The sequence below is a fragment of the Ranitomeya imitator genome, chromosome 2, assembly GCF_032444005.1.
Source record: "Ranitomeya imitator isolate aRanImi1 chromosome 2, aRanImi1.pri, whole genome shotgun sequence".
NCBI lineage: Eukaryota > Metazoa > Chordata > Amphibia > Anura > Dendrobatidae > Ranitomeya > Ranitomeya imitator.
In genome coordinates, this window is record NC_091283.1 from 715,306,754 (window position 1) to 715,334,362 (window position 27,609).

A 27,609-nucleotide genomic window follows, 5' to 3' on the forward strand; every position below is an offset into this window, starting at 1 on the left:
GTGCATATGACTTGTTAGCAGGGCAGGCCTTGAATTCAATGCAGCAATGTTGAAAGCAATGTTAAAGTTGAAAAACGCATAAAAAACGCTGCGTGTGAACATAGTCCAATTCGTGGAGGAACAGTTTGATTTGGGGTTAATTATTTTATTATATACAAGTCATTAGCCTGGAAAGGATGTACCTTAACATATTTCATAGCAGCATCCATTTTGGTTTCATTTTTGTATGTTTTTTGGTGCACCTGTAAAAATGGCACGAAACTCTGACAACATTCTTTACAACTGTGACCTAGGAGTCAGAAATGTTTCCAGGGGCATCCTCTTGATGTTCCTGTGTTATTTGAGCTGTGTTTCCATTATTTTCAGATGTTTTCAGACCTTAAAAGGACCCCTGGGGGGATCGCGGTAAAAATGCTTGGGTCTCCCATAGACTTACATTGGGCTTGTTGTTCTGTCCGAGCATCCGAGTATTCCAATTTGCTCGACCCAAGCAACGAGCACCCAAGCATGTTAGTGCTCGCTCATCACTAATAACTATACATTATACATACATCATCACATAATAAAATATCTTACACGTATAACGTACCCGTTATACTAGGAAGGAATGCAGGGCATGACTTGACACCAATAAACCCTTACATGGCTATGGAGCAAGATTTTACTGTGGCTGATACCACACAACCCAGCCTCACACAATACTTTGAGGCCACATTGGGTGATGACAAAGTACAGGAGAGGAGGAGGATGAAGAGGAACAGTAGGTTTTGGTCTGTGCTACAGAAGGGACTCACAATCTCAGTTTCATGCCTGTCCAGCATGGATGACCTGAAGAGGAGAAAGAGCAGGAGGCCATGCATCGTGAAGAGTAGAGGATGGTTAGTGTTCTTCCTGGTGAGGACACGGAATGTTTAACTCTTTGTAGTCTGCCACACACGGCAGAGTTCATGCCCAAATGCTTTCTCAAGACCCTTGCATGAAACACATTTGTCCAACATGAAATACTGGCCATTCACCTTTCTTGACGCACGGTACAAGGAGAAATTTGCTTTTCTCATGTCGGAGGCAGGCGTGCCATTTTCAGTGCATGTATTCCAGAGGGCTGTTGTGGAAAACTTGCTAAAAAGATTACCCTCAGATAACACTGCTGGCAGAGATACAGTTTTTTTCACCCACAACAATTACAGGGGAGGGCAACGCACTCCAGGTGCAACTCGGGGGTAAATGTCCACCAACTGACACATTTTCATGAGGCCGTCACATCAGCAAGGGCTATCTGTGGGTGTAACTGTAATGAGGATGGAGAAGTTGACCAAGATGATGAAGGACTACTTAAGTGACCATACCAGTGTCCTTCATTAATCTTCAGTGCCCTTTAACTATTGGTTGTCCAAGCTCCACATTTGTCCAGAACTCTCCTACACCTTGGAGGTACTGCCATGCCCTGCTGCCAGTGTGTTGTCTGAGTGGGTTTGGCTGGTGTCATCATAACGGGTAGGTGCACACGCCTGTCAATGGAAGATGCTGACTTTTCTAAATTTGAAAAAAGGCTGGATTTCCTCCGACGGTTGACAGCAATGTAATGTAGAAGCAGCCCCCATGTTTTTGCTGGGAAGTTGTCTTAACTCCTCTGTGACCTTAGACGTACTATCCCGTCGAGGTGCCCTGGGCTTATCTGACCCTGGACGGGATAGTACATCATAGCCGATCGGCCGCGCTCACGGGGGGAGCGCGGCCGATCGCGGCCGGGTGTCAGCTGCTTATCGCAGCTGACATCCGGCACTATGTGCCAGGAGCGGTCACGGACCGCCCCCGGCACATTAACCCCTGGCACACCGCGACCAAAGATGATCGCGATGTGCCGGCGGTGCAGGGAAGCACCGCGCAGGGAGGGGGCTCCCTGCGGGCTTCCCTAAGACTCCCGGAGCAACGCGATGTGATCGCGTTGCTGCGAGGGTCTCACCTCCCTCCCTGCTCCCTCCAGCCCCGGATCCAAGATGGCCGCGGATCCGGGTCCTGCAGGGAGGGAGGTGGCTTCACAGAGCCTGCTCAGAGCAGGCACTGTGAAGCCTGCAGCGCTGCATGTCAGATCAGTGATCTGACAGAGTGTTGTGCAAACTGTCAGATCACTGATCTGTGATGTCCCCCCCTGGGACAAAGTAAAAAAGTTAAAAAAAAAATTTCCAAATGTGTAAAAAAAATAAAAAAAAATATTCCAAAATAATGAAAAAAAAAAAAATATTATTCCCATAAATACATTTCTTCATCTAAATAAAAAAAAAAAACAATAAAAGTACACATATTTAGTATCGCCGCGTCCGTAACGACCCGACCTATAAAACTCCCACTAGTTAACCCCTTCAGTAAACACTCAAAAAAAAAAAAACGAGGCAAAAAACAACGCTTTATTATCATACCGCCGAACAAAAAGTGGAATGACACGTGATCAAAAGGACAGATATAAATAACAATGGTACCGCTGAAAGCGTCATATTGTCCCGCAAAAAAAGAGCTGCCATACAGCATCATCAGCAAAAAAATAAAAAAGTTATAGTCCTGAGAATAAAGCGATGCAAAAATAATTTTTTTTTCTGTAAAATAGTTTTTATCGCATAAAAGCGCCAAACCATAAAAAAATGATATAAATGAGGTATCTCTGTAATCGTACTGACCCGAAGAATAAAACTGATTTATCAATTTTACCAAACGCGGAACGGTATAAACGCCTCCCCCAATAGAAATTCATGAATAGCTGGCTTTTGGTCATTCTTCCTCACAAAAATCGGAATAAAAAGCGATCAAAAAATGTCACGTGCCCAAAAATGTTTTCAATAAAAACGTCAACTCGTCCCGCAAAAAACAAGACCTCACATGACTCTGTGGACCAAAATATGGAAAAATTATAGCTCTCAAAATGTGGTATTGCAAAAAATATTTTTTGCAATAAAAAGGGTCTTTCAGTGTGTGACGGCTGCCAATCATAAAAATCCGCAAAAAAACTCGCTATAAAAGTAAATCAAACCCCCCTTCATCACCCCCTTAGTTAGGGAAAAATAAAAAAAAATGTATTTATTTCCATTTTCCCATTAGGGCTAGGGTTAGGGCTAGGGTTAGGGCTAGGGCTAGGGTTAGGGCTAGGGTTAGGGCTAGGGTTAGGGCTAGGGCTAGGGTTAGGGTTAGGGCTAGGGCTAGGGTTAGGGCTAGGGTTAGGGCTAGGGTTAGGGCTAGGCTAGGGTTAGGGCTAGGGTTAGGGCTAGGGTTAGGGTGAGGGCTAGGGTTAGGGCTAGGGTTAGGGCTAGGGTTAGGGCTAGGGTTAGGGCTAGGGTTAGGGTTAGGGCTAGGGTTAGGGCTAGGGTTAGGGCTAGGGTTAGGGTTAGGGTTGGGGCTACAGTTAGGGTTGGGGCTAAAGTTAGGGTTAGGGTTTAGATTACATTTACAGTTGGGAATAGGGTTGGGATTAGGGTTAGGGGTGTGTCAGGGTTAGAGGTGTGGTTAGGGTTACCGTTGGAATTAGGGTTAGGGGTGTGTTTAGATTAGGGTTTCAGTTATAATTGGGGGGTTTCCACTGTTTCGGCACATCAGGGGCTCTCCAAACACGACATGGCGTCCGATCTCAATTCCAGCCAATTCTGCGTTGAAAAAGTAAAACAGTGCTCCTTCCCTTCTGAGCTCTCCTGTGTGCCCAAACAGGGGTTTACCCCAACATATGGGGTATCAGCGTACTCAGGACAAATTGGACAACAACTTTTGTGGACCAATTTCTCCTGTTACCCTTGGGAAAATACAAAACTGGGGGCTAAAAAATCATTTTTGTGGGAAAACAAAAAGATTTTTTATTTTCACGGCTCTGCGTTATAAACTGTAGTGAAACACTTGGGGGTTCAAAGTTCTCACAACACATCTAGATAAGTTCATTGAGGGGTCTAGTTTCCAATATGGGGTCACTTGTGGGGGGTTTCTACTGTTTAGGTACATTAGGGGCTCTGCAAACGCAATGTGACGCCTGCAGACCAATCCATCTAAGTCTGCATTCCAAATGATGCTCCTTCCCTTCCGAGCCCTCCCATGCGCCCAAACGGTGGTTCCCCCCCACATATCGGGTATCAGCGTACTCAGGACAAAATGGACAACAACATTTAGGGTCCAATTTCTCCTGATAACCTTGGAAAAATACAAAACTGGGGGCTAAAATATAATTTTTGTGGAAAAAAAAATATTTTTTATTTGCATGGCTCTGCGTTATAAACTGTAGTGAAATACTTGGGGGTTCAAAGCTCTCACAACACATCAAGATGAGTTCCTTAGGGGGTCTACTTTCCAAAATGGTGTCACTTGTGGGGGGTTTCTACTGTTTAGGTACATTAGGGGCTCTGCAAACGCAATGTGACGCCTGCAGACCATTCCATCTAAGTCTGCATTCCAAATGGCGCTCCTTCCCTTCCGAACCCTCCCATGCGCCCAAACGGTGGTTCCCCCCCACATATGGGGTATCAGCGTACTTAGGACAAATTGGACAACAACTTTTGGGGTCCAATTTCTCCTGTTACCCTAGGGAAAATACAAAACTGGGGGCTAAAAAATAATTTTTGTGGGAAAAAAATTTTGTTTTATTTTTATGGCTCTGCATTATAAACTTCTGTGAAGCCCTTGGTGGGTCAAAGTGCTCACCACACATCCAGATAAGTTCCTTAGGGGGTCTACTTTCCAAAATGGTGTCACTTGTGGGGGGTTTCAATGTTTAGGCACATCAGTGGCTCTCCAAACGCAACATGGCGTCCCATCTCAATTCCTGTCAATTTTGCATTGAAAAGTCAAACGGCGCTCCTTCCCTTCCGAGCTCTCCCATGCGCCCAAACAGTGGTTTACTGCCACATATGGGGTATCAGCGTACTCGGGACAAATTGGACAACAACTTTTGAGGTCCAATTTCTTCTCTTACCCTTGGAAAAATAAAAAATTGGGGGCAAAAATATAATTTTTATGAAAAAATATGATTTTTTATTTTTACGGTTCTGCATTATAAACTTCTGTGAAGCACTTGGTGGGTCAAAGTGCTCACCACACCTCTAGATAAGTTCCTTAGGGGGTCTACTTTCCAAAATGGTGTCACTTGTGGGGGGTTTCAATGTTTAGGCACATCAGTGGCTCTCCAAACGCAACATGACGTCCCATCTCAATTTCTGTCAATTTTGCATTGAAAAGTCAAACTGCGCTCCTTCCCTTCCGAGCTCTCCCATGCGCCCAAACAGTGGTTTACTGCCACATATGGGGTATCAGCGTATCCAGGACAAATTGGACAACAACTTTTGAGGTCCAATTTCTTCTCTTACCCTTGGAAAAATAAAAAATTGGGGGCAAAAATATAATTTTTGTGAAAAAATATGATTTTTTATTTTTACGGTTCTGCATTATAAACTTCTGTGAAGCACTTGGTGGGTCAAAGTGCTCACCACACATCCAGATAAGTTCCTTAGGGGGTCTACTTTCCAAAATGGTGTCACTTGTGGGGGGTTTCAATGTTTAGGCACATCAGTGGCTCTCCAAACGCAACATGGCGTCCCATCTCAATTCCTGTCAATTTTGCATTGAAAAGTCAAATAGCGCTCCTTCCCTTCCGAGCTCTCCCATGCGCCCAAACAGTGGTTTACTGCCACATATGGGGTATCAGCGTACTCAGGACAAATTGGACAACAACTTTTTGGGTCCAATTTCTCCTGTTACCCTTGGTAAAATAAAACAAATTGGAGCTGAAGTAAATTTTTTGTGTAAAAAAGTTAAATGTTCATTTTTATTTAAACATTCCAAAAATTCCTATTAAACACCTGAAGGGTTAATAAACTTCTTGAATGTGGTTTTGAGCACCTTGAGGGGTGCAGTTTTTAGAATGGTGTCACACTTGGGCATTTTCTACCATATAGACCCCTCAAAATGACTTCAAATGAGACGTGGTCCCTAAAAAAAAATGGTGTTGTAAAAATGAGAAATTGCTGGTCAACTTTTAACCCTTATAACTCCCTAACAAAAAAAAAATTGGTTCCAAAATTATGCTGATGTAAAGGAGACGTGTGGGAAATGTTACTTATTAAGTATTTTGTGTGACATATCTCTGTGATTTAATTGCATAAAAATTCAAAGTTTGAAAATTGCGAAATTTTCAAAATTTTCGCCAAATTTCCGTTTTTTTCACAAATAAACGCAGGTACTATCAAAGAAATTTTACCACTATCATGAAGTACAATATGTCTCGAGAAAATAATGTCAGAATCACCAGGATCCGTTGAAGCGTTTCGGAGTTATAACCTCATAAAGGGACAGTGGTCAGAATTGTAAAAATTGGCCTGGTGCAAACCACCCTTGGGGGTAAAGGGGTTAACATCCATCTATTACCATCCAAACCCATTTTGTTCATGAAATCACCTCCACCTCATGCTTTTGCAACAAGTACTTAGTGGTCATGTATGTATACCCCACGAGGCTAATGTTTTGTACTTTGTGAAAACTTTGCACATTGTGCAATGGTGAAACTTGCACTCCTTATTGATTCCCTTGCTGACATACTGCAAATGTGGAGTAATGAAGTTAATTGCCCCTGCTAAATTGTCACGTAAGCTTATCTGTACCCTCTTTGCGCCAGACACACAACTGCTAGATACAGATACGCTTTTTTTTAGAACAAAGCTAATTAATTTTTTTTTTAATTGGCTTGCTTTAGCACTGCAAATGTGAAGTAATGATGATTATTGCCCCTGCTAAATTGTGACGTACGATTATCCGTACCCGTATTGTGCCAGACGCATACCTGCTAGATAAAGATACACTATTTTTTAGAACAATAGAAAATTAAGATTTTTTGTCAGTCAGCTTTCTATAACACTGCAAATGTGGAGTAATGAAGATTATTGCTCCTGCTAAATTGTCATGTACGATTATCTCTACCTGTATTTCGCAAGTCGCACAACTGCTAGACAAATATTAGGTATTTTAAGTGGAAAATAGCAGAGAGCTGCAGCATATAATTGCAATGATCAGAATACCAATGTTCTGCCTTTCACCCACACTCCCTCCCTGCTGTTAAATCTCTCACTACTAAATCCCCACCTAACAAACAAAAAAACGTAATCTTGACAGTTTTTAACTCTTAAAAGAGCTTTTTGGAATGAATAAACGCTCAGTATAAACTCCTATCACTCTGCCTACACTACTCTAAAGGCCCCTTCACATTAAGCGACGCTGCAGCGATACCGACAACGATCCGGATCGCTGCAGCGTCGCTGTTTGGTCGCTGGAGAGCTGTCACACAGACCGCTCTCCAGCGACCAACGATGCCGGTAACCAGGGTAAACATCGGGTAACTAAGCGCAGGGCCGCACTTAGTAGCCCGATGTTTACCCTGGATACCATGCTAAAAGTAAAAAAAAACAAACACTAGATACTTACCTACCGCTGTCTGTCCTCCAGCGCTGCGCTCTGCTTCTCTGCTCTCCTTCTGTACTGTCTGTGAGCCGGAAAGCAGAGCGGTGACGTCACCGCTCTGCTTTCCGGCTCACAGACAGTACAGGAGGAGTGCAGAGCACAGCGCTGGAGGACAGACAGCGGTAGGTAAGTATCTAGTGTTTGTTTTTTTTTACTTTTAGGATGGTAACCAGGGTAAACATTGGGTTACTAAGCGCGGCCCTGCGCTTAGTTACCCGATGTTTACCCTGGTTACCAGTGAAGACATCGCTGGATCGGTGTCACACACGCCGATCCAGCAATGTCTTCAGGGAGTCCAGCGACGAAATAAAGTTCTGGACTTTGTTCAGCGACCAACGATCTCCCAGCAGGGGCCTGGTCGTTGGTCGCTGTCACACATAACGATTTCATTAACGATATCGTTGCTACGTCACAAATAGCAACGATATCGTTAACAATATCGTTATGTGTGAAGGTACCTTTACTTTCCATATGCTCAAACTATGCTCTCCCTAAGCTGTTTCCGGCTGCAATGTGTGCAAGATGGCACCGGCAGCCTTTCAATAGTCCCTATGATGTTGGAAGTCCAGCCAATCACAGTAATGCCACACCAAAGATGGTGCCGGCATTATTGTGATTGGCAAGTTAGCCCAGCATGTTCATTGGCTACAAATAAAGTGCCAAATGTGCTGGGCAGGTCACTCGAATATACCGAGCCGAATACCAAATTACTCGCCGAGTAATGAATAGCCCGAATACTGCATTAGTCGATCAAGTAAAGAAAAGTGCCGAATGTATTCACTTATCACTACTTACAACAAAACAAAGGTATCTCATTGGTGAAAAGTTATCAGTCAGGAGAAGTGTGCAAAAAATGTAATTTTGTTCAATTCTCAGGCATTAGCTATATCATGAAATAATGTGAAGATGGTCATCAAGATATATATCAAAACATTTTTTTTAATATCTTCACCACTAAAAACAATATTCTTTTTAGGCAACAGACCAGGATGCGGAAGAGCCAAACAATGTTGTAAATTATTCCATTATGCAAGCTGATCCTGATAACGTATTTGATATAGACCAAAACACCGGTGAGATAAAGCTCAAGTCCTATATTAGGTCTTTGGATGTTATACAGAATATAACCCGTAACAAAAACTGCAAGTGGTCTGTGGTTGTACAGGCAAAAGACAAAGGCTCTCCATCATTTAGTACCACTGCAGTGGTCAAGATCGATGTTACTGAAGAGGTGAGTCTCGGATAGTAATATATGTTTGGTAATGATGTTGTGTGTTTGTATACATATATATATATACCGTGTTTCCCCGAAAGTAAGACAGTGTCTTACATTATTTTACCACTCAAAAGTCCCACTATGTCTTACTTTTGGGGTATGTCTTACATTGGAAAAAAAAACGTTGCGTTTTTTTTCCCAACGTACAGTTTACTACCGTGCTAGTGTTGAGCGATACCGTCCGATACTTGAAAGTATCGGTATCGGATAGTATCGGCCGATACCCGAAAAATATCGGATATCGCCGATACCGATACCAATACAAGTCAATGGGACACAAGTATCGAAAGGTATCCCTGGATGGTTCCCAGGATCTGAAGGAGAGGAAACTCTCCTTCAGGCCCTGCGATCCATATTTAAGTGTAAAATAAAGAATTAAAATAAAAAATATCGCTATACTTACCCTCTGACGCGCCCTGGTACTAACCGGGAACCTTCTTTCGTTCGAATCAGCGCTTCCAGGACCTGTGGTGACGTCGCGGTGACGTCGCGGCTTGTGATTGGTCGCGCAACCGCCCATGTGACCGCTCGCGCGACCAATCAGAAGCCGCGACGTCACCGCGACGTCACCGCAGGTCCTGGAAGCGCTGATTCGAAGGAAGGAAGGTTCCCGGTTAGTACCAGGGCGCGTCAGAGGGTAAGTATAGCGATATTTTTTATTTTAATTCTTTATTTTACACTTAAATAAGGATCGCAGAGCCTGAAGGAGAGTTTCCTCTCCTTCAGACCCTGGGAACCATCGAGTTTCGGCCGACCCCGACACTACTCAGCACTACGGTATTTACTACGTCTTACTTTCGGGGTACGTCTTACATTAGCCGACCCCGCTAAAACCCCCACTACGTCTTACTTTCGGGGGTGTCTTACTATCGGGGAAACACGGTATATATATATATATATATACTAGATGGTGGCCCGATTCTAACGTATCGGGAAATCTATGTATGTAGTATATAGCACAGGCTACGTACTATATTGCACAGTGACGTAGTATATAACACAACTGACGTAGTATATAACAGAGCTACGTAGTATGTAACACAGCGTACATAGTATATAGCAGAGCTACATAGTATATGTAATGACCAGAGGTCCGAATAAGATCCAGTGAGTCACAAACCAAGACCAAGGCAGAAATCTCCAACGGTATTTACTCAAAGGCAAATTAATCAAGGTAATATGGAGAATATTAAGGCAGATGCACCCCAAAGATACACTAATTCAGCAGCAGCTGAAATCACTGTGCCACTCAAAGGTCTCCTGAGAACTGTGTACTACAACAGACTAGTAAGAAATTTACCTAACAGGCAACTAAAAACAGGAACAAGTGTAAATTGAATGTAGTGTTATTAAGGGAGCCCCTGGAATGGCACATTGAGTATAACTTACACAACTCTAATATAAGATACACCTCTAAAGTAACAATTTAACACTCTGAGCAGAGATACCCGGGTATCTATAACTATGGTACCGTATCCTGAGATGGATTTCCTCTCAGGCAGGAATCCGCAGAGGCTGTAGCCAGTTCATATCTTCAGCGCCAATAAGTTACAGCAAGCTCCTCTTGTCTTGTCGGCCGATGCCGAGCCCAAACGCCGGGGACTTAGTTAGTGGTCTCACGATGTAGTCTCTGCTTCTGTAGCTCCTAGGAATGGTTCCACGACAATCCGTCCGTCTCTGTATCAGCACTCTGTCCAGACTTGTTCCTCCACTCAATGCACAGGGAATCCACAGACTTCCAAATTCGTACTGGGTTCTTAGCAAAGTCTCCGTCTTTTCTTAGATAAAGGGTTAGCTCCTCTCCAGGAAACGTTAGCAACACAAGTCTCTCACAGAGTTAAACAAAAGGTTAGCTCTTCTCCAGGGGAACGTTAGCAACAAAAAGTCTCTCAAAAGCTTCTTTTCCTCCAAAAACACTTGCAGTAAATCCACACAGTCTCTTTTTAAGATCTCACAGCAGCTTCTCCTTTTCTTCCCGCCTTTTCTCTCTCAGCTCTCACTTCCTACTTTCACTTTACACTCGAGACACTAGACCCCACCCCGCAGCACACATTGTCTCTGGGAGGTCTGTCCTCTGCTGCAACAGGCAAAAACCACAGGGTCCTAGTGCCCTCTCAGTGGGACTACAGTTCACCCTCTTACATGCCACCCCACTAGAGGTTGGCGTCCTCGACATACCTTCCCACTCAAATTCATCTTGAGCATATCGCTGAGGCGGTATTCCTGCCGTAGATCGTGTAATTCTCCTGAGTCCTACATCAACAGGTGCGACCTTAGAGGGAGCTAGAGTCTCTTCCGTGGTCGTGTTAGTGGGCGTAAGTGGAGTTGTCTCCTCCTGCGGCTCGATGTCCTGTGATACAGCGTCAGGACCAAGCAGTTGACCTGATGCACTCTCCTCAACAACATCCTCCATATCCCCAACATTCTCATCACCCGAGGCCAGATCGGTCACAGGGGGCAAATAAGCAGGCGCAGGAGTAAGCACACCATCAAACTCAAGATCATTCAGAGCTTCCGCCCCTTGGAACATGGCCTCTGGCTCTAGGGGGGTAGGCGCCGAATCTTCAAACCAGCACCGTTGTAACATGTTACGATGCAAATTACGGGTTGGCCCCCCTGTCCCCACCGGTTCGACCTCGTACACTGGAATCTCAGGGTTCACCTGTTTTTTTATCAGATACGGTATCGCCTCCCATCGGTCACTCAGCTTTCCTGACCGTCGTTTTGTCCTCACCAACACTCTGTCCCCCAGAGAGAACAGCTCTGTTTGTACAGGTCGCGTGTCCTTATGGACCACCTGTCGAAGGCGGTCGCCCACCACCTGATGCACCACCCTCAACCGCCGCCGATGCTCTCGTACCCACTCGGATGCAGTCCGAAGGGGGGCGGAGGAGGAATCTCGCATGTTCAAATCCTCAATGTCTCGGCCAGGTCTACCAAACATCAACATGTGTGGTGAGTAACCAGTAGTACTGTGCACCCTGTTATTGTAAGCCCACATCAATTCGGGGAGATACTCAGGCCAGCATGTCTGTTGCTGACTCTCTAAGGACCTCAACATTTGCAACAGGGTCCGATTAAAATGCTCACACGCCCCGTTACCCTGAGGGTGGTAAGGCATTGTTCTCGACTGCTCGATACCATAGAGCTGGTGCAACTCTTTCATCAGCGTCCCCTGAAAGCAGGCCCCTTGATCTGAATGTATTCTCTGCGGACACCCGAACACTTGGAAGAAATGTCGGCACACTGCCTCAGCCGCCGACTTGGCCGTCTGATCTCTTGTCGGCACCGCTACAGCATACTTGGTAAAGTGATCTGTCATCACCAGGCAATAGGAGTACCCTGACGTAGAGTACCCTATCAACACGTAGTCAATCATGAGTAGCTCCAGTGGAGCTGAAGTCTTAATAGACTGTGTGGGAGCCCGCTGCTCAGGGCTTTTGTTGAGCCCACAAATTCGGCACTGCCGACACGCGTCGGCCACCATCCCTCCCAACTCAGGGCAGTAGAGGACTCGCTGCAACCACTGAAGTGTCTTTTCACTTCCAAAATGGGCCCCCTTCTCATGCGCCTCTTGAGCGACCACTGGCCCCATCCCCACAGGAATTATCAGTTGGTACCGATGCTGCAGCTCCGATGGCAGGTACACCTTACGATACAAAAGACCTTGCTCCACACACAATTTATCCCATTGTCGAAGGAGTTTCATTCCTTCCATGGACAACTGAGCCTTGTCCTCTGCACTGGGCCAGGCCTTGTTTTGTACCCAACGGCGCACAAGTGCAATGTCCGGACACTCATCCTGGACTCTTGTCCAATCTGAGGGTGTTTTACCCAGGACACAGGGCATCCCGGTGGCCACCCCACTTGAGTGTACCACACTTTGGAAGATAGGTATCTGCCCCAAAGCTGGAGTTTCAGTATCCTCAAGTTGTTCGTCAACATCTTCCCCGGATGACCCAAGGGGCACCCTTGACAATGCATCTGCATTGCCGTTCTCTCGACCAGAGCGAAATTTAATGCGGTAATTGAACTTGGCCAGTCTGGCGACCCACCGCTGCTCCAACGCCCCCAGTTTTGCATTCTCTAAGTGAGCTAGCGGGTTGTTATCTGTCATGACTAGCACCTCAGCCCCTGTTAGATACTCGGCGAAGCGTTCTGTCATTGCCCACACCAGGGCCAGCAATTCCAGCCGGAATGAGCTGTAGTTAGCCGGATTTCGCTCGGAGTCTCTTAAAGATCTGCTGCCATAAGAAATCACTCGTTCTCGGCCATCCTGCACCTGTGCTAGTACTGCCCCCAACCCATGAAGACTACCATCAGTATACAACAAAAAAGGGGTGTCAAACCGGGCGTAGGCCAGCAATGGGGCACTCGTTAGGGCGGTTTTCACTCCATCAAATGCCTTTTTCTGTAGGGGCCCCCATGGAATGGGGCGATTTCGAGGACCCAGCGTTGTCCCTCTCAAAAGTTCATTCAAGTGACTCACCACTTGTGAGAATTTAGGCACAAACCGCCAATAGTATCCTGCTAGGCCCAGGAAGGCCCACACTTCTCGCAGGTCACAAGGAGGTGGCCACTCTTGTACCGCCTTAATCTTACTGGCTAAAGGTAGTACCCCGTCCGGGGTCACCAGATGCCCCAAATATTCAATCTGGTTTCGTAACAGTTGACATTTTTTTGGCTTTATTTTCAGGCCGTAGCTCTTGAGCCGCCGGAGAACTTGACGCAGCTTCTCCAGATGATCTTCAAATGAGGTTCCGAACACCACAATGTCGTCTAGATATATCAGGACTGATTCAAAATTTAGATCGCCCAAGCAATGTTCCATCAGGCGTTGGAAGGTTCCTGGGGCGGTAGCGAGGCCAAAGGGCATCCGGTTGAACTCAAAGAGCCCCATTGGCAAGACAAACGCCGTCTTGGCCCGATCTTTTTCAGCCATTGGGACCTGCCAGTACCCGCTTGCCAAATCCAACGTTGAGAAATACTTGGCCCGACCCAGGGCCGACAGGGATTCTTCAATACGGGGTAAAGGATATGCGTCCCGTACGGTGTGGGCATTCAATTTCCGATAGTCCACACAAAATCGGAGTGTCCCATCCTTCTTGCGGACCAAGACTACAGGGGCTGCCCAGGGACTCCGGCTCTCTCGGATCACTTGGTTGTCCAGCATACTGGCCACCATGCTCTTCACCTCTTGATAGAGCGCCGGAGGAATTTGACGATATCTTTCTCTAATGGGTGGAGTATCCCCCGTTGGAATCTCATGCTCAATCGTCTGGGTACACCCGAAGTCCTCTCCATGTCGGGAAAATGTCTCTTGATGTTCCCACAAAACTCTCTCCAACTGCTCCAACTGCACGGGGGTCAGCTTCTCCCGATCCACTCCCATCTGCTCCATGATCACATGAACATTCCATTCCTCCGTAGGAGGTTCAGTCCGGCCTACCTCGACCGCGAATGTCCAGGATGACTGTTGGTCTGGTCGCAATTCGAACCCTGCATTTTCCGGCACCTTCTCTGCCGGCACGAACAGTTCAGCCAGTATGGTCCCAGCGGGAATTGCAACAGCTTCATCTAAAACATTGATGCATCGGACCGGCACTCGTCCATTCTTCACAATCGCCAAAGACCGGGCCACATGTACCTTGGCAAATGAGGAACCCTCTCGGGCGGGCTCAAGTAGCACTTCAAGCCCATTCAATCTCTGTGCAGCTCCCACAGGCAGCATTAAGAGTTCCTCTTGTCTGGGTCCCAGCAGGATCGGGGCCCTCGAAGTCACTCGGGCCCGGCCCACCCGGCCACCTGGGACCGCACTTTTCAGCAAGTCGCAACTCAGCACTAGACGGTGTAGAATTCTCTGTGTGGGTCGGTGTCTTGTCGCACGGGCCCAGTATCGGGGTCCTTCACTGGCATACATCTGGTGATTCAAATCTCGCAGCACGTTCATTCCGAGCGTCACTTCCATCCCTCTTCTAGGGGGGTGATCCACCAGTACTACCCCTTTCTGTCCCAGCTCTTGACCAAACATTTTTAGTTGCATCCACACGATCCCTTTGACTGACAATTGACCATTATTTGCGGCGGTCAGTCATATCACTCGGCCATCCTCTGGAATCACTAGTCGACTGAAGTATCTCTCATATACTTCTAGAGGCATTATAGTACATTCGGATCCCGTGTCAACCAAGCACCTCATCTTCCGCCCTTCAAACTCTGCTTCTATCACTGGACTACATGCAAACAAATCTTGTTCATTCCGTCGAGGGCTTTGTGTGGGTGGGGCCGCTGCTGCTTGCCCTCTCATGGCAGCGGCCGGAAGTTTAAAGCCGGCGACGGGGTTTCTGGGGCTGTAAGCGCCCGGCAGTAACGCGAGATGTGTCCCTGGCGGCCACACTTCCAGCAGGTGATTGTTCCTCGTGGGCGAGGGCTTGACTCATTCTGATAGGACGACCTGGCCATTTGCGGTGTCACCGTTCCAGGGGGTGGGGCAGGAGGTTCCAGTGAGGTGGTAGAGGCGGGATCAACTGTCAGTTGAGACAATTTCAGCTTCAACTCCTTCACCTCAGCACGCAAAGCTTGTACCACGCTTACAAGCCCCTCTCCCCCCGACCCTGATGACACACCTTCCTCCAGCTGGGCACTGTTCACTGACCCCTCGGGAACATAGGCTGATTTCTCTTCCCTTTCCACTGCAGCTCGGTAAATCTGCCAGAAAGATAACTCTGGTGCAACCCGGGCAATTTCCAACAGTTTGTCCCGGAGAAGTCTATGGGCTAAACCGGTGATGAATTGGTCCCGGAGCAAGCGGTCTACCTCCCGGAACGCCCCCATGGCCCCCGGGTCTAGTCGCTGCATCTCATTCAACATCTCTTGTAAAATATTAGAGTACTGCATCAGGGACTCACACTCTCTCTGGGGACGATTAAAGAATAGGGACCGAAGCTGGGCCACACGCGCTCGGCCCCCCAAACTCCCCTCTAACAGTTCCAAAATCTTTTCTAATGTATCCCTCTCTGATTCTGGGCGCACCATCACCATACGCCTAATATCACCCTCCAGTGCATTTAATGCCAGCTCAGCGCGTAACGCGGGGGTCAAATTACACATGCGCAGAATACTCCGGATTCTCTCAGCCCAATCTTGCAACGCCATATTGCGCCCATCATATTTCGGCATGTGCTGAAGTAAAGCTCCTACAGGCACATACCCTCCCGGAGTCGCAGCGGCTGCCAGGGGAACCCCAACCCCCGAGGAGGATGCGGATACAGCGGGGTCATTTCCACCCTCGCCCTCGTCCATGACAAACACTGGATCCTGCCGACTACGCCAAAAATGTAATGACCAGAGGTCCGAATAAGATCCAGTGAGTCACAAACCAAGACCAAGGCAGAAATCTCCAACGGTATTTACTCAAAGGCAAATTAATCAAGGTAATATGGAGAATATTAAGGCAGATGCACCCCAAAGATACACTAATTCAGCAGCAGCTGAAATCACTGTGCCACTCAAAGGTCTCCTGAGAACTGTGTACTACAACAGACTAGTAAGAAATTTACCTAACAGGCAACTAAAAACAGGAACAAGTGTAAATTGAATGTAGTGTTATTAAGGGAGCCCCTGGAATGGCATATTGAGTATAACTTACACAACTCTAATATAAGATACACAAAGTAACAATTTAACACTCTGAGCAGAGATACCCGGGTATCTATAACTATGGTACCGTATCCTGAGATGGATTTCCTCTCAGGCAGGAATCCGCAGAGGCTGTAGCCAGTTCATATCTTCAGCGCCAATAAGTTACAGCAAGCTCCTCTTGTCTTGTCGGCCGATGCCGAGCCCAAACGCCGGGGACTTAGTTAGTGGTCTCACGATGTAGTCTCTGCTTCTGTAGCTCCTAGGAATGGTTCCACGACAATCCGTCCGTCTCTGTATCAGCAGTCTGTCCAGACTTGTTCCTCCACTCAATGCACAGGGAATCCACAGACTTCCAAATTCGTACTGGGTTCTTAGCAAAGTCTCCGTCTTTTCTTAGATAAAGGGTTAGCTCCTCTCCAGGAAACGTTAGCAACACAAGTCTCTCACAGAGTTAAACAAAAGGTTAGCTCTTCTCCAGGGGAACGTTAGCAACAAAAAGTCTCTCAAAAGCTTCTTTTCCTCCAAAAACACTTGCAGTAAATCCACACAGTCTCTTTTTAAGATCTCACAGCAGCTTCTCCTTTTCTTCCCGCCTTTTCTCTCTCAGCTCTCACTTCCTACTTTCACTTTACACTCGAGACACTAGACCCCACGCCGCAGCACACATTGTCTCTGGGAGGTCTGTCCTCTGCTGCAACAGGCAAAAACCACAGGGTCCTAGTGCCCTCTCAGTGGGACTACAGTTCACCCTCTTACATATATAACACAGCCACATAGTATATAACTTAGCCACGTAGTGTATTGCACAGCTACGTAGTGTATTGCACAGACATGTAGTATATCGGTCAGCCACGTAGTATATAGCAGAGCCACGTAGTATATAACATAGCCACGTCATATATCGTAGTATATTGCACTGCCACGTACAGTCATGGCCAAAAGTATTGACACCCCTGCAATTCTGTCAGATAATACTTAGTTTCTTCCTGAAAATGATTGCAAACACAAATTCTTTGTTATTATTATCTTCATTTAATTTGTTTTAAATGAAAAAACACAAAAAGAATTGTCCTAAAGCCAAATTAGATATAATTCTACACCAAACATAAAAAAGGGGGTGGACAAAAAGTATTGGCACTGTTCGAAAAATCATGTGATGCTTCTCTAATTTGTGTAATTAACAGCACCTGTAACTTACCTGTGGCACCTAACAGGTGTTGGCAATAACTAAATCACACTTGCAGCCAGTTGACATGGATTAAAGTTGACTCAACCTCTGTCCTGTGTCCTTGTGTGTACCACATTGAGCATGGAGAAAAGAAAGAAGACCAAAGAACTGTCTGAGGACTTGAGAAACCAAATTGTGAGGAGGCATGAGCAATCTCAAGGCTACAAGTCCATCTCCAAAAACCTGAATGTTCCTGTGTCTACCGTGCGCAGTGTCATCAAGAACTTTAAAGCCCATGGCACTCTGGCTAACCTCCCTAGATGTGCACAGAAAAGAAAATTTGACAAGAGATCTCAACGCAAGATTGTGTGGATGTTGGATACAGAACCTCGACTAACATCCAAACAAGTTCAAGCTGCCCTGCAGTCCAAGGGTACAACAGTGTCAAACCGCACTATCCGTCGGCGTCTGAATGAAAAGGGACTGTATGGTAGGAGACCCAGGAAGACCCCACTTCTTACCCCAAGACATAAAAAAGCCAGGTTGGAGTTTGCCAAAACTTACCTAAAAAAGCCTAAAACGTTTTGGAAGAATGTTCTCTGGTCAGATGAGACAAAAGTAGAGCTTTTCGGGCAAAGGCATCAACATAGAGTTTACAGGAGAAAAAAAGGCATTCAAAGAAAAGAACACGGTCCCAACAGTCAAACATGGCGGAGGTTCCCTGATGTTTTGGGGTTGCTTTGCTGCCTCTGGCACTGGACTGCTTAACTGTGTGCATGGCATTATGAAGTCTGAAGACTACCAGCAAATTTTGCAGCATAATGTAGGGCCCAGTGTGAGAAAGCTGGGTCTCCCTCAGAGGTCATGGGTCTTCCAGCAGGACAATGACCCAAAACACACTTCAAAAAGCACTAGAAAATGGTTTGAGAGAAAGCACTGGAGACTTCTAAGGTGGCCAGCAATGAGTCCAGACCTGAATCTCATAGAACACCTGTGGAAAGATCTAAAAATGGCAGTTTGGAGAAGGCACCCTTCAAATATCAGGGACCTGGAGCAGTTTGCCAAAGAAGAATGGTCTAAAATTCCAGTAGAGCATTGTAAGAAACTCATTGATGGTTACCGGAAGCAGTTGGTCGCAGTTATTTTGGCTAAAGGTTGTGCAACCAAGTATTAGCTGACCAATACTTTTGTCTGGCCCATTTTTGGAGTTTTGTGTGAAATGATCAATGTTTTGCTTTTTGCTTCTTTCTCTTTTGTATTTTTTCATTTAAGACAAAATAAATGAAGATAATAATACCAAATAATTTGTGTTTGTAATCATTTTCAGGAAGAAAATTATTATTATCTGACAGAATTGCAGGGGTGTCAATACTTTTGACCATGACTGTAGTATATAACAGAGCCACGTAGTATATTGCACAGTCGACGTAGTATATAACAGAACCGACACAGCCACATAGTATATTGCACAGCTGTGTAGTATATAGCACAGAGCACGTAGTATATTGGACAGTCACGTTGTATATTGCACAGTCACATTGTATATTGCCCAGCGACATAGTATATAGCATAGAGATGTAGTACATAACAGAGCCCACGCAGAATGTAACACAGCCCACGTAGTATATAGCAATGTGGGCACTATATGCGTGGTTAAAAAAGACTTAAAATAAAAGATAAACATATACTTACCTTCCGAGGGCCGCTTGAAGTCCTGGCGCCTGTGTGTGGTGCACGCCGTAGCTTCCGGTCCCAGGGTTGGTATGAGCGCAGGACCTGTGATGACGTCGTGTTCACATGACCGTGACGTCATGGCAGGTCTTTTTCGCATAGCATCCTTGGCACCGGAATCTGCCGCTTGCACTGCCGTTGGCAGCAGGCGACGTCAAAGGGTGAGAATAACCTTTTTTTATTATTATTATTATTATTATTATTATTATTTTTAACATTAGATCGTTTTACAATTGATGCTGCATACACAGCATCAATAGTAAAAAGTTGGTCACACAGGGTTAATAGCTGCGTTAACATAGGGCATTACACCGCGGTCCGTTAACTCTGGCATTAACCCTGTGTGACTGCTCAGCGCTGACTGCAGGGCAGTAAAGCAGCGGCCATTTCGCTGCCAGACTCTGGCTGTCGCTGATTGGTCATGGCAAAGTTCGTGGGCGTTTTGTCACGACCAATCAGCGACTTGGATTTCCATGACAGACAGAGGCCGCGACCAATAAATATCCATGACAGACAGACAGACAGAAAGACAGACAGACGGAGGTGACCCTTAGACAATTATATAGTAGATTTATCTATGTACTGTACATACATACATTCATACACATATATACAGAGTCATGCTTGACTATTTGTGAACCTTTCTGAATTTTCCATGTCTGAGTAACTGATCTAAAACTGCATCAATTTTTCTCACAAGCCTTAAAAGTAGATAAAGAGAATCAAATCATATAAATGGGTAAAAATATTAGACTGTCTTTTTTTCAAAGAAAATTATCCAATATTACAAGTCAGAGAGAGGCAATAGTATGTGAACTGTTGCTTTCAACATCTTGTGTGAGTCCATGTGCAGCAATAATTGGATCTAAAAGTTTGCACTAAGTGTTGATTAATCCTGCACATTGGCTTGGAAGAATTTAAGCTAATTTCTCCCTGAAAAACTACTTCAAATCTATTGTGTTGGTGGGTTTTTGCCATAACCTTCTCACTTCAGGGCCTTCCATAATATTTCTGTAGGATTAAGGTCAGGACTTTGACTTGGCCATTCCAAAACATTAACTCTACTCTTCTTTAAAAGTAACTGCTGTTTTAATTTTTATTTAATAAATCAGTAGTTGGCATTAGAATAAGCAACTGTGTGTTATATCTGCTTCTTTTTCTGCCAGGACTATTCATTATCAAAATTCTCAATATACAGGTAAATTCTGTATTCAGACAGACTTTCTCATTACTGAGATAGTTGATGACGGTTGCTTAATTTCATGTGTACTATTGATTTTTGAAATAAAAATCACAGTTACTTTTTAACCATGTTTTTGAAGAAGGATTTGTGTATTTTGGTTTCCATGACCTCTATTCTCTTAAGATTCATCTCATGGACAGATAACATCAAATATTCCTTTTGAATTTTCTAATACAATTCAAAAATATTTAGAATTGAGAGTCCTCAGTGGTTGATATCTTCATATCTAATACAATTCAGAATTCATTGTTTCATCATTGGTGGCCAACTGTCCTAGACCAGATCCAGCAAAACAAGACCAAACCATTATACTACTTTCACTGTATTTAGATGGTATGAGGTGTTATGCTGTAATGCAGTGGCTTTCTTTGTTTGTTTCTCCAAACAAATGTTCCTCCTAATTTAAACCAAAAAGCTATTTTGGTGTTTTCCATTCTTAAAACATTTTTACCATAGCCTTCTGGCTTGTCCAGGTAATATAGCAACTGCAGATGGGCAGCAATGTTGTTTTTAGAGGACTGTGGCTTTCTCCTTGCAATCCTGCAATGCACAACATTGTTGTTCAGTATCCCTCAAGGATGAGATCATGAACGTTAACATTAGCTAAAATTATAGATTCCTTTTGTTGCTTAGAAATACTATGACCTGCTCTTGTAGTGATTTTTTTGTTGGACGACCACTCCTGGGAGGGTAATAGTGTTCTTGAATTCCCTTCATTTGTGCACAGTCTATTTGATTGTGAAGTCCATGTTCTTTAGACATGATTTTGTAATCTTTCCCAGCCCAATGGGCATAAAAAATGTTACACTTACAAAAACATGTGTAGTGAAGACCAGACTAGCCTGTGATTGCTAGCATTGTCAAGAGTGGGAGAAGAGGGTTGCATTGACAATCCAACACAATCGGCAGCACTTTGAACACATTTTATAAGTGGTCATAAACTTGTAAATAACTCATGAATAGTGTTGAGCAATACCGTCCGATACTTGAAAGTATCGGTATCGGATAGTATCGGCCGATACACGAAAAATATCGGATATCGCCGATACCGATATCCGATACCAATACAAGTCAATGGGACATCAAGTTTCGGAATGTATCCTGATGGTTCCCAGGGTCTGAAGGAGAGGAAACTCTCCTTCAGGCCCTGGGATCCATAGTGAGGTGTAAAATAAAGAATTAAAATAAAAAATATTGATATATTCACCTCTCCGGCGGCCCCTGGACATCACGCTGGTAACCGGCCGGCTTCTTTGTTTAAAATGAGCGCCTTTAGGACCTGCGAATGATGTTGCGGCTTCTGATTGGTCGCGTGCCGCTCATGTGACCGCCACGCGACCAATCAGAAGCCGCGACGTCATTCGCAGGTCCTCAATTCCTAGAATTAGGAGTTTAGTGAATGAGAATGACGTCGCGGCTTCTGATTGGTCGCGTGGCGGTCACATGGGCGGCACGCGACCAATCAGAAGCCGCGACATCATTCTCAGGTCCTAAAGGCGCTCATTTTAAACATAGAAGCCGGCCGGTTACCAGAGTGATGTCCAGGGGCCGCCGGAGAGGTGAATATATCAATATTTTTTTATTTTAATTCTTTATTTTACACATCCCTATGGATCCGATACCGATACCCGATACCACAAAAGTATCGGATCTCGGTATCGGAATTCCGATACCGCAAGTATCGGCCGATACCCGATACTTGCGGTATCGGAATGCTCAACACTACTCATGAAAGAATACATTTACATTAAAACCAAGCACACAATTGTTTTTCTTGTGAAATTCTCAATAAGTTTGATGTGTCACATGACCCTCTTCCGATTGGAAAAAATAAAGTTGGATCCAAAATGGCTGACTTTAAAATGGTCGCCATGGTCACCACCCATCTTAAAAAGTTTTCCCCCTCCCATATACTAATGTGCCACAAGCATGAGGTTGATATTACCAAACATTCCCATTTTATTTAGTTGTATCCATATAAATGGCCCACCCTGTAGATCTCTCTTCTTTAAATAAAACAGGTGGCCCACTAACACCTGATTGCCATGCTGTTGATTAACCCCTTTCTGACATCTGACGTACTATCCCGTCGAGGTGGGGTGGGCCCGTATGACCACCGACGGGATAGTACATCATATGCGATCGGCCGCACTCACGGGGGGAGTTGTTGTGAATTCTGTTGTCGAGCTCCCTCCTTTGGTCGTGAATGGTACTTCGGTGAGTTCTGTCTATGGGCTCCCTCTGGTGGCTATGAGTGAGGCTGTGGCTTCTGAGGTTCCTTACACAGGTGACGTGGTTTATCCTTTGGTTGGCTGCTCTATTTAACTCCTCTCTGATCGTTACTCCATGCCAGCTGTCAATGTTTTTGCATTTGTTCAGTTCGCTCCTGGATCTCTCTGGTGACCTGCCTTCTCCTGCAGAAGCTAAGTTCCTGATAGTCATTATTTGTTCACTGTTTTCTTGTCCAGTTGGTTATTATGATTTTGTCTTGCTAGCTGGAAGCTCTGGGATGCAGAGTGGTCCCTCCGCACCGTGAGTCGGTGCGGAGGTCTTTTTTGCACACTCTGCGTGGTCTTTTGTAGGTTTTTGTGCTGATCACAAAGTTACCTTTCCTATCCTCTGTCTATTTAGTAAGTCTGGCCTCTCTTTGCTGAAACTTGTTTCATTTCTGCGTTTGTGACTTTCATCTTTACTCACAGTCAATATATGTGGGGGGCTTCCTTTACCTTTGGGGAATTTCTCTGAGGCAAGGTAGGCTTTATTTTCTATCTCTAGGGCTAGATAGTTCTTAGGCTGTGACGAGGCGCCTAGATCTGGTCAGGAGCGCTCCACGGCTATTTCTAGTGTGTGTGATAGGATTAGGGCTTGCGGTCAGCAGAGTTCCCACATCCCAGAGCTCGTCCTGTATGAGGTTTAACTATCAGGTCATTCCAGGTGCTCCTAACCACCAGGTCATAACAGTACAGCTGGCCAAAAGTATTAATGCATCTCAATAGAGGGATAAGAGAACTTCTGAGACCATTTTTTTTCTTTGCACTGTGTTTTGTTTTTCTTTTCCCCTAGACCTTTGGGTGGTTCAGGACACAGGTGTAGCTATGGACATTCAAGGTCTGACCTCTTGTGTGGATCATCTCACTGCAAGGGTACAAAACATTTAAGATTTTGTGGTTCAGAATCCTATGTTAGAGCCTAGAATTCCTATTCCTGACTTATTTTCTGGGGATAGATCTAGGTTCTTGAATTTCAAAAATAATTGTAAACTGTTTCTAGCTTTGAAACCCCGCTCCTCTGGTGACCCCGCTCAACAAGTAAAAATCATTATTTCTTTGTTGCGTGGTGACCCTCAAGACTGGGCATTTTCCCTTGCGCCAGGAGATCCTGCATTGCGTGATGTTGATGCGTTTTTTCTGGCGCTTGGATTGCTTTATGATGAACCAAATTCAGTGGATCAGGCAGAGAAAATTTTGCAGGCTTTGTGTCAGGGTCAGGATGAAGCGTAGGTGTACTGTCAGAAGTTTAGAAAGTGGTCTGTGCTTACTCAGTGGAATGAATGTGCCCTGGCAGCAATTTTCAGAAAGGGTCTTTCTGAAGCCCTTAAGGATGTCATGGTGGGATTTCCCACGCCTGCTGGTCTGAATGAGTCTATGTCTTTGGCCATTCAGATCGATCGGCGCATGCGTGAGCGCAAAGCTGTGCACCATCTGGCGATGTTCTCTGAGCATAGGCCTGAGCCTATGCAGTGTGATAGGACTTTGACCAGAGCTGAAAGGCAAGAACACAGACGTCGGAATGGGCTGTGTTTTTACTGTGGTGAATCCACTCATGCTATCTCTGATTGTCCTAAGCGCACTAAGCGGTTCGCTAGGTCTGCCACCATTGGTACGGTACAGTCTAAATTTCTTTTGTCCGTTACTCTGATTTGCTCTCTGTCGTCCTATTCTGTAATGGCATTTGTGGATTCAGGCGCTGCCCTGAATTTGATGGACCTGGAGTTTGCCAGGCGTTGTGGTTTTTTCTTGGAGCCCTTGCAGCATCCTATTCCATTGAGAGGAATTGATGCTACGCCTTTGGCCAAGAATAAGCCTCAGTACTGGACTCAATTGACCATGTGCATGGCTCCTGCACATCAGGAGGATATTCGCTTTTTGGTGTTGCATAATCTGCATGATGTGGTCGTTTTGGGGTTGCCATGGCTACAGGTCCATAATCCAGTGTTGGATTGGAAATCTATGTCTGTGTCCGGCTGGGGTTGTCAGGGGGTACATGGTGATGTTCCATTGCTGTCAATTTCGCCTTCCACTCCTTCTGAAGTCCCTGAGTTTTTATCAGATTACCGGGATGTATTTGAGGAGCCTAAATCCGGTGCCCTACCTCCTCATAGGGATTGCGACTGTGCTATTAATTTGATTCCTGGTAGTAAGTTCCCTAAGGGCCGTCTGTTTAATTTATCTGTGCCAGAGCACGCCGCTATGCGAAGTTATATAAAGGAATCCTTGGAGAAGGGTCATATTCGTCCGTCGTCGTCACCATTGGGAGCAGGGTTCTTTTTTGTGGCCAAGAAGGATGGTTCTTTGAGACCTTGTATTGATTACTGCCTCCTTAATAAGATCACAGTCAAATTTCAGTATCCTTTGCCGCTGCTGTCTGATTTATTTGCTCGGATTAAGGGGGCTAGTTGGTTCACCAAGATAGATCTGCGTGGTGCGTATAATCTTGTGCGAATTAAACAGGGTGATGAATGGAAAACGGCATTTAATACGCCCGAGGGCCATTTTGAGTACCTGGTTATGCCATTCGGGCTTTCTAATGCTCCATCTGTGTTTCAGTCCTTTATGCATGACATCTTCCGAGAGTACCTGGATAGATTCATGATTGTATATTTGGATGACATTTTGTTCTTTTCGGATGATTGGGAGTCTCATGTGAAGCAGGTCAGAATGGTGTTCCAGGTCCTTCGTGCGAATTCCTTGTTTGTGAAGGGGTCAAAGTGTCTCTTTGGAGTTCAGAAGGTTTCATTTTTGGGTTTCATTTTTTCCCCTTCTACTATCGAGATGGACCCTGTTAAAGTTCAGGCCATTTACGATTGGACTCAGCCGACATCTGTGAAGAGCTTGCAGAAGTTCCTGGGCTTTGCTAATTTTTATCGTCGCTTCATCGCTAATTTTTCCAGTGTTGCTAAACCGTTGACTGATTTGACCAAGAAAGGTGCTGATGTGGTCAATTAGTCCTCTGCGGCTGTAGAGGCTTTTCAGGAGTTGAAGCGACGTTTTGCTTCTGCCCCTGTGTTGTGCCAGCCAGATGTTTCGCTCCCTTTTCAGGTTGAGGTTGATGCTTCTGAAATTGGAGCAGGGGCTGTTTTGTCGCAAAGAAGTTCTGATGGCTCGGTGATGAAACCCTTTGCCTTCTTTTCTAGAAAATTCTCGCCTGCTGAGCGCAATTATGATGTGGGCAATCGGGAGTTGTTGGCCATGAAGTGGGCATTCGAGGAGTGGCGACATTGGCTTGAAGGAGCCAAACATCGCGTTGTGGTCTTGACGGATCACAAGAATTTAACTTATCTCGAGTCTGCCAAATGGTTGAATCCTAGACAGGCTCGATGGTCGCTCTTTTTCTCCCGTTTTGATTTTGTGGTTTCATACCTTCCGGGATCTAAGAATGTGAAGGCTGACGCCCTGTCAAGGAGTTTTGTGCCTGACTCTCCGGTTGTTCCGGAGCCGGCGGGTATTCTTAAAGAAGGGGTAATTTTGCCTGCCATTTCCCCTGATTTGCGGCGTGTGCTGCAAAAGTTTCAGGCTGATAGACCTGACCGTTGTCCTACGGAGAAACTGTTTGTCCCTGATATATGGACTAGTAGAGTTATCTCTGAGATTCATTGTTCAGTGTTGGCTGGTCATCCTGGAATCTTTGGTACCAGAGATTTGGTGGCTAGATCCTTTTGGTGGCCTTCTCTGTCACGGGATGTGTGTTCTTTTGTGCAGTCCTGTGGGACTTGTGCTCGGGCTAAGCCCTGCTGTTCTCGTGCCAGTGGGTTGCTTTTGCCCTTGCCGATTCCGAAGAGGCCCTGGACGCATATTTCCATGGATTTTATTTCAGATCTCCCTGTTTCTCAAAGGATGTCGGTCATTTGGGTGGTTTGTGATTGCTTCTCTAAGATGGTCCTTTTGGTACCCTTATCTAAATTGCCTTCCTCCTCTGATTTGGTGCCATTGTTTTTCCAGCATGTGGTTCGTTTGCATGGCATTCCAGAGAACATCGTCTCGGACAGAGGTTCCCAGTTTGTTTCGAGGTTTTGGCGGTCCTTTTGTGCTAAGATGGTCATTGATTTGTCTTTTTCTTCGGCTTTCCATCCTCAGACTAATGGCCAAACCGAACGAACTAATCAGACTTTGGAGACATATCTGAGATGCTTTTTTTTCTGCTGATCAGGATGATTGGGTGTCCTTCTTGCCTTTGGCTGAGTTCGCCCTCAATAATCGGGCCAGCTCGGCTTCTTTAGTTTCTCCTTTTTTCTGTAATTCTGGTTTCCATCCTCGTTTCTCTTCAGGGCAGGTTGAGCCTTCGGACTGTCCTGGTGTGGATGCGGTGGTGGACAGGTTGCAGCGGATTTGGACTCATGTGGTGGACAATTTGACATTGTCCCAGGAGAAGGCTCAACGTTTCGCTAACCGCCGGCGTTGTGTTGGTCCCCGACTTCGTGTTGGGGATTTGGTTTGGTTGTTTTCTCGTCACGTTCCTATGAAGGTTTCCTCTCCTAAGTTTAAGCCTCGTTTCATTGGGCCTTATAAGATTTCTGAAGTTCTTAATCCTGTGTCATTTCGTTTGGACTTTCCAGCTTCTTTTGCCATCCATAATGTGTTCCATAGGTCGTTGTTGAGGAGATACGTGGCTCCTGTGGTTCCCTCCGTTGATCCCCCTGCCCCGGTGTTGGTTGGGGGGGAGTTGGAGTATGTGGTGGAGAAGATTTTGGATTCTCGTGTTTCGAGACGGAAACTTCAGTACCTGGTCAAGTGGAAGGGTTATGGTCAGGAAGATAATTCCTGGGTTTTTGCCTCTGATGTTCATGCTGCCGATCTAGTT

At 45.5% G+C, this 27,609-nt stretch overlaps 1 protein-coding gene across 2 annotated transcripts in view; it reads left to right on the forward strand.

Annotated features, from left to right (window-relative positions):
• The window catches only part of CDHR1 (cadherin related family member 1), a 298,449-nt gene that overhangs the window by 222,483 nt on the left and 48,357 nt on the right, over positions 1-27,609 (forward strand). For both annotated transcript variants that reach the window (XM_069753136.1, XM_069753137.1), the window contains exon 16: positions 8,450-8,704. In XM_069753136.1, the coding sequence (XP_069609237.1) occupies positions 8,450-8,704 (255 nt within the window). The remainder of the gene's footprint in view (positions 1-8,449; positions 8,705-27,609) is intronic.